The sequence below is a fragment of the Tinamus guttatus genome, unplaced genomic scaffold, assembly GCF_059628265.1.
Source record: "Tinamus guttatus ecotype Peru unplaced genomic scaffold, ASM5962826v1 Tinamus_guttatus_pri_ptg000083l, whole genome shotgun sequence".
Lineage (NCBI taxonomy): Eukaryota > Metazoa > Chordata > Aves > Tinamiformes > Tinamidae > Tinamus > Tinamus guttatus.
This window is the reverse complement of record NW_028288617.1, coordinates 1275072-1281825: the sequence shown is the minus strand read 5'-3', so window position 1 is coordinate 1281825 and position 6754 is coordinate 1275072. Positions and strand designations below refer to the sequence as shown.

The following is a 6754-nucleotide window of genomic DNA, read 5'->3' as shown; positions in this document are numbered from 1 at the left end:
CTGCTAAAGTTAAGCAGGATGGAAATGCTGTGTATAGTTGCAGGAGAGGTGGGGGCTGTTAATTTTGTTTTGCACAAAACTGTCCTTTCTACTTGCTACTATAGATAAGCAATAACAAAAATGTATGATGTGTTTTATAACCTCAACGAAAGAACATGTATGCTTACCTTCTATTTCTTACCTATTTACCTATTCAACTAGCAAGACAGCATATTACCAAAGAGGTATTCGGTACGTGATTCAGTTAGTTTTACCCATGCTTGTTCAGTAGTTGCCAAATAGGACTAAGTCAGGTAGTGATTTTTTGAATGGAAGAGCAAGGTGTAGGCCAACGAGGAGGTGTAGTGCACACTTTCCCTTCTGTCTGTGTACCAGCACATACCTGTCTGTACCTTTGGACATACAGGGACCTCACCCAATTTCAGGCAAACAGGTGCCAGAAAATTGTATCAAGTCTCCATAGCCAATCTTAAAGGTCCTAGAGACTTTTCTCTTACCAGCCTGGAGTGCTTTAGTATGCACTTCTATGCAAGATTTAACGGCTTTGCTACATTACAGCTCCCTCAAGTGGTAACATTTTACCTTTTAAAACTTCAGGTGTGTTTCTGTGAAACTCTTCAGAAAGCTTGGAGGCTTTCTGCTGCTTCCTCTTCATTCCAGCTTTGTTCCCAAAGCTTTTCCTAAGAAAAACTTGTTCTGTCTTAAATATGAGATGCTTACTGAGTGATTGAATTACAAAAATTATTTTTGAAACATTGCTGCTAATTCAGTGACCATATTCTGCTTTTTCAATTGCTCCATGTACTTTAATGTTGTATAAATTGGAAAAAAAATCCCTGCGTAATTCATACCTATGAAGACACTATTTTTTTCAAGAATATAATTATTACTTTAGTGTGTATGTGAGAAAAGATACCTAAGAATAATGTATATGCTATACTAATCCATTCCAGAACAGCTTATAATATATTTGCTAGAGGGTTAAAATAACAGTTTGCCTACTAGGGGGAAAAAAATGCATCTAGTTGTGGGATAATGAGGTGTAACTGTGTGTGACTGTAAGTGTCAGACCGTGTAGCTGAGGGCCGTCCCTGCAGGTGCCAATGTGTGGGCGCCAGCACCGCTCAGAGCTGTATTAGTCAGCCCAGATCTAAATGATGCCCTTGCCTGTAAGGGCTGGAGGAATCATTTTAGCCAAAGGGTTTTGTTACTTGATGCTCCATTTTCTGTGTACAGGTCCTCACTCTGCAGGATTAGAGAGGAAGCTCCGTGTAGCACAGTTGACAAAGGATCAACACACCTCACCCTTGCCATGGGCTAGAACAAAATGCGTGGACAAATTACCCCCCAGGCCCTTGGTGAGTAATAATTTCTTTGCACATGTAAGGCCCTTCATGCAATTCTGCAGCACCACAGCTATCCATGACACGCTGTGCTGAGCTACGGCTTCTGCCTCTAGCTCTTCCTCACTGTAAATCTACATAGGTACATCAGGCTATATATGTAACCTGTATGCTGTATAGCCTACAAAATGTATTAAAAATACTGAGAATTCATGAGTTCATTTGGATAAGTCAACTATTTCTAGTATATTAAGCATATCACTGTGTGTGTGTGTGTACATATATTATATATATATAGAGAGAGAGAGAAAGAGAGAGACAAGAACTGAAGAAAAATACATATTTCATGTGGAGTGTATTAGAAGGAGCAGAGCTGATGCCAAGGCCCAAGGCAACAAAATTTGTTTAAACATATGACAGTTGCACCACCTCTGCCCTAAACAGCATGCAAAACAGTAAATGCCAGCAGATGATGATCTTCTAACATAAGCCACTTAGTGTTTGGGGGACAGAGAACTTACCTACAGTTGATTATGGCTACCTTTCATAAGAAAACGTCTCTTTCCACACTGCGACCCTCTGTGTTCATTCAGTAGAAGCGAGGATACAATTGTACATACATTTTGATACGATAATGCATAGGGCGCAGCCAACATATTTGGCAGATGCATCCTGCTTTTTCTTTTGTTTCTGTAACCATATCTGAGCAGTAGATCTGTTTCTGTAATACCCATTACTGAGGTCTCACAAGATTTCAAAAATGTCAGACAGGAATGAGCTGTTTAAAGACAGGTTAAGTGAATGCAGATGGCATCACAGTTGAGGTTGGGTTGGTCTGTGGTTCCTGATTGCAGAAACAGAATCACATATAGGTATCCTCTCCCTCTCTGTATGTGTCTTTTCTCTCTCTCTCCGTTTATCTTCAGACCTCTGAGGCCATCTGTAAAGTTTGAGCTTATTTCTGGCACAAAGAGAATGAGTTGAGCTGTAGTCACCGAAGGCAACAAAGTGTACAAGTTAGGCAGCTCCTGTGTCTCTCATATCTCTCATACCTTCCTGCCTGCGTTTGGGAGATTTCATCCTGGAAACAGTGATGCTATAAGACATGGGCTTACAAGTTCATTTAAATGTATGGTGTGTAGCGGGCCTTGTATCAGTCTGTAGCTGGCTGATGGTTGCTTGTGGAGTAGAGTCAGGGTTTATGCAACTTCAGGAAAACACTATTTTTGTGTATAAATTGAAAAGATTAAATCCTATGAAAAGAAGAACACACACTCACAGCACACCATCAATTCTGCATTCAATTCCTCTTGGCAAACAGGAGAATAATTCTTCCTTTGTGTATAAATTTGTGCATTGTCCTATGCAGAAGATTTTTTTATTTTATGTCACAAAGCTTTAAAAAAGGAAACAAAAGAAGTGTTATTAAAGCCATGAGAACTTGCATGCTAAAATTCCCCTTTTCATTTAGCGCTAGTCAGAATACATAGGGGGATGTATTAAGAGTGTTACTACGGAGGTACTTCATAAGTGTGAGGTATGTGAGGTACTTCATAAGTATGCAAGGAAGTGTCTTTAAGAATTTCCAGAAGTAGCACGTAGCAGTTTGTAGGTGCCCCTGTGCTGCCCTGCTTAGCAAACTGTACTATTGTGGCAGAGTGAGCAATGGAAAGGGTGGCGTCAGAGACCTTGGTTAAAGGGTTACTAGCCTGATTCATCTTGGGGTTAGCAGCTGAAAGGAGAAACTATTGGAAGAGGAATAACACACAATCTCTTTCATAACAAGGGAAAGGTTGAGGTGTTCTTGAGAACCACAGGGCATGTAAGGACCAAAATGTGTTTTTTGTCTTGGGATCAGTGCATTGCTTACTTAAACCTGCTGAGAGTAGCCCCCAATCTCATCATTGGAGTTTCCAGGAGAATGTATTCAGTTACTTGTTGTTTATTAACTAAAGAAATATGTTCTATCAAGATATGGTGATATATAGAAAGTGCTTAAAAGACCTGGGAACTCTGGCATCTTCAACAGATGCCTGATAAATTCCTTTAAATAGGTCAGTATTTTTTATGAAATGCCATTCCCACATTAGCTATTATTTTTTTTATTAAAATAGCAAAGGCTTGAGAAAAAGTTTGAAATGAAAGACCAATCCATATAATATCATCTGCTGTAAGTGTTCATATGAACTAATATAATGTGAGTGTTCAAATTTTCTAACACTTTAAAACATTGTATATTTTATGGGTAGTTGTTTTTGTCCATAGATAATTTCTGCATATATCAACAGTTGTTTAATGCTTACTGACAGAAAAATGGACTTCTGGTTTATTGGTCAAGGGAAGGAATGTGATTCTGTGTCATACAGAGCGGTGACAGCAAGAGACAAATTTGTTTAAATTAAAAAAAACAACTTTGCTATATGTTACTCCTCTAAATTAGGCTTGTAAAACTTACACCTTTGATTTTAAACTAAGCGGTATGTTATGAGAAATCAAATGGAAACTTGTGGTGTTTTTAGTAAACAAAACACAAAGCACAGATAGCCAAACATATCATCATTTATAGGATTTTTGAAAAAAAACAATCCTGCTAGGTTAGAGATGGATTGATTTGGGGAAAAAAAATCAGGAAAAAAACACATCACTATAATATGGATTTTCTGAACCCACCTTTCTTCCTTTTTCTGATATTCTGCATCACTGAGACTTTAACTGAGTTAATTTTTAATCAGTTGCTTGAAAGCTGTGAAGAATGGGAAAAGATATTTAAATAAGGGTTCACAAAAGTTGAGACATAGGTCAGTCTTTCTGAAAAAGATTGCATATGCATTCCAGAAAGATAGCAGCAATTGGATTTAGGTCTTGCAGTAAATTTCCATGTCACTGCAACTTTCAGATTAAATTAGTGTAGTATACACTTAAAAACCTGCCCCTGAAGATTATCAGGAAGCTAGTACAAAGTGTATTCAACAGCCTGAGGACAGTGTTATGTTATTCAAAAAGTGTTAGAGCAGAAGATCCCAGGAATCTATTTTCACTAGACTGTGTAAATCTGTGTGATAGGGAAATATACCAATATACTGAAAACAGCACTTATTACTCAGTTTGTTGACACGATTATTGTTAAAACCTGTAGGTCATAATTCAGGGTATCTGTGACGATGAGTTATGTTTCTCCTTTTTTTTTTTTTGCTAAGGGTGTAATTTGTTAGCAATGTGTAGGTTTCTAAATTTTAAACATCAAGTGTGTATCTGGATCTTTTGGTGAGAAATGTTGAATTCCAGAAGTCAGTCCAATGGATCTGGCGTCTACTAATGTACAAAGCATTGTGTAAAATCTATCTCTAGTCTCAGAAGTTTGGCAGAGTGGTTGTGTGGTTCCCTGTGTTTTTGGAGTACTTGAGAATCTACTTGTATACTTCTAAGTTGGTGTATGTGCATTGGGGAAAAAAGAAAAGAACAAGCAGTATCTTTGTTACTCTGTTTATTTTTTTTTTTTGCAAGAAACCAAACTTTTCCTTAAGAATTAGTGTCATGCCCTACTTTTTTAAAATGTTCACACCATGCCGGCAGAAATGCCTAGGCTCTTCTTTGTCCAGACAGTGTTTTCAAAGGTTAAACTTGCTTGCCCGCTTAGACATTCCCAGGTTTCAGTCTGTTCTGTGTTTTACTTTTGCCATGCCTGCTATACATAGTTTCATGAAAAACAATGTCAAAAATGATACATACAAATGAAATAGTGTAAAGCAGCATACAACAAAAAACCTTGTAAAAAGTTTAAAAATGAATTAATAGATGATGTGACTATAGTAAATATAATAAAACTTTTTTGGCTTTCAGGTTTAAAAATGGCTGACCAGAAAAATATTGTGCACAGTGCCCATTGCATTGAAAAGTTACTGTCTGAGAATAATTTCCAGGATATTGAAAATCATCTAAAAGTGCTAGAAGGTATTGATATGACTATGGAATATCTTCAGGGGACAGAAGCTGCCAAGGCTGTATACAGAGTATTGAAGAGCTGCCCTTCAGCAGTGCTGAAAAAGAAAGCAAAGTGTTTATTATCTAGGTGGAAAGCACTTTACAAGAAAAAACATGTTCTCTCAGAGCAAATTAAGAAGACAGATTCTGTGCATCTGGAAGAAGAGAGTGAGCATCTCAGTGTGATTCCCAGAGAACAGTCGCTGTTGGATGGAGCAGGTCAGCAGGAGGTGTTAGCTAGTACTAGTTCTAAAATTCTGATCCCATCACAAAGTGTTGTGAGAAGTGTGGTATATGATGACCCAGAAAGCAACGAGGACCATCAGCTTTCTCCTTCTGAAGAGCGACATGCAAGTAATGCACATTCTAAACCTCTTGTTGATGAAGCAAGCTTGCAGCTCAATCACAGGAAAGCACTGAGGTGCCAGTGCACAGATCTTCTCTATAAAGCTTTGACTGGTTCTGCTGAAGACAAAGAAGAAACCCATAAATGGCTAGAGTTGTCAAAAGAAATTGAAGAGCATATATTTGCTCTTCATGCTAAAAATGACAAGAAGTATAAAAATTGCATCAGAAGCAAAATCTCTAACTTGAAAAACCCTAAAAATTGTCATTTAAAACGTAATCTCTCTTCAGGGACTTTGAGTCCAAAGGCCTTTGCTGAGATGACAGTGATGGAAATGGCCAGTGATGAACTGAAACAGCTCAGGGCTCTGTACACGGAATCTTCTGTTCAGGAACATCAGCTTCCACAAGCCATTAATGGCACACAGACACACAAAATAAAGTGTAGGCGCTGTGAAAAATTCGATTGCACTGTTACAATGATCGCCAGAGGAACTCTCTTTCTGCCCGGTTGGGTGCGAAACACAAATGCAGATGAGCAAATGATGACTTATGTTATTTGTAATGCCTGTGGAGAACAGTGGTATCACAGCAGATGGGTCTGTTTGTAATACTGCAACTTCTAACAAGATACTGAGAAATAAAAATTGCAAAATGTTAAAATACATGGATATGAGAAGGCACCTCTGTAGAAACCTTGTGCAGTTTATGTTATTATGTAGCTGTTGCAATTAATAAATTGCCAGATGCCAATTAAAAAAAATGCTAAGTTACTTCTGAAGGTGATTGGATCCAATCTTCTGTGACTTATTGGTTTTTTAATTATTATTTTTTAATAAATATGTATGTCAGTGTGTTCAAAACCAAAAGTGCCCTATGGTTAATGTGATATCTGAAGGAGGAATATCCACTAGCAAATACATTACAAATATTCCAAATACTGCAGAATCTCTTCTTTTCTCCCTGCCACCACTGGTTACTTGGAATTTTAGTTATCTGTAGCAAGAGTTTTCCCAGAGCCTGAGTTTATAATAAACAAAATACATTTTTTTACAATGTGATTCCTTAATTAAATCACTTTTTGC

The 6754-nt window shown here is 37.7% G+C and overlaps 1 protein-coding gene across 1 annotated transcript; it reads left to right on the top strand.

The window, feature by feature from the left end:
* The first annotated feature begins 1281 nt into the window (after nt 1-1281).
* On the top strand, nt 1282-6456 carry TCEANC (transcription elongation factor A N-terminal and central domain containing). The gene is made up of 2 exons (XM_010221288.2): nt 1282-1358; nt 5184-6456. Exons 1-2 carry the CDS (start codon nt 1328-1330, stop codon nt 6278-6280), a joined length of 1128 nt encoding a protein of 375 aa, XP_010219590.2. The 5' UTR covers nt 1282-1327; the 3' UTR covers nt 6281-6456.
* Nucleotides 6457-6754: the final 298 nt, after the last annotated feature.

Coding starts and splice junctions, on each gene's coding strand:
- TCEANC (XM_010221288.2), top strand. CDS start 1,328: ATGCGTGGACAAATTACCCCCCAGGCCCTTG. Junction 1,359..5,183: donor AATTACCCCCCAGGCCCTTG/GTGAGTAATAAT, acceptor TTTGGCTTTCAG/GTTTAAAAATGGCTGACCAG.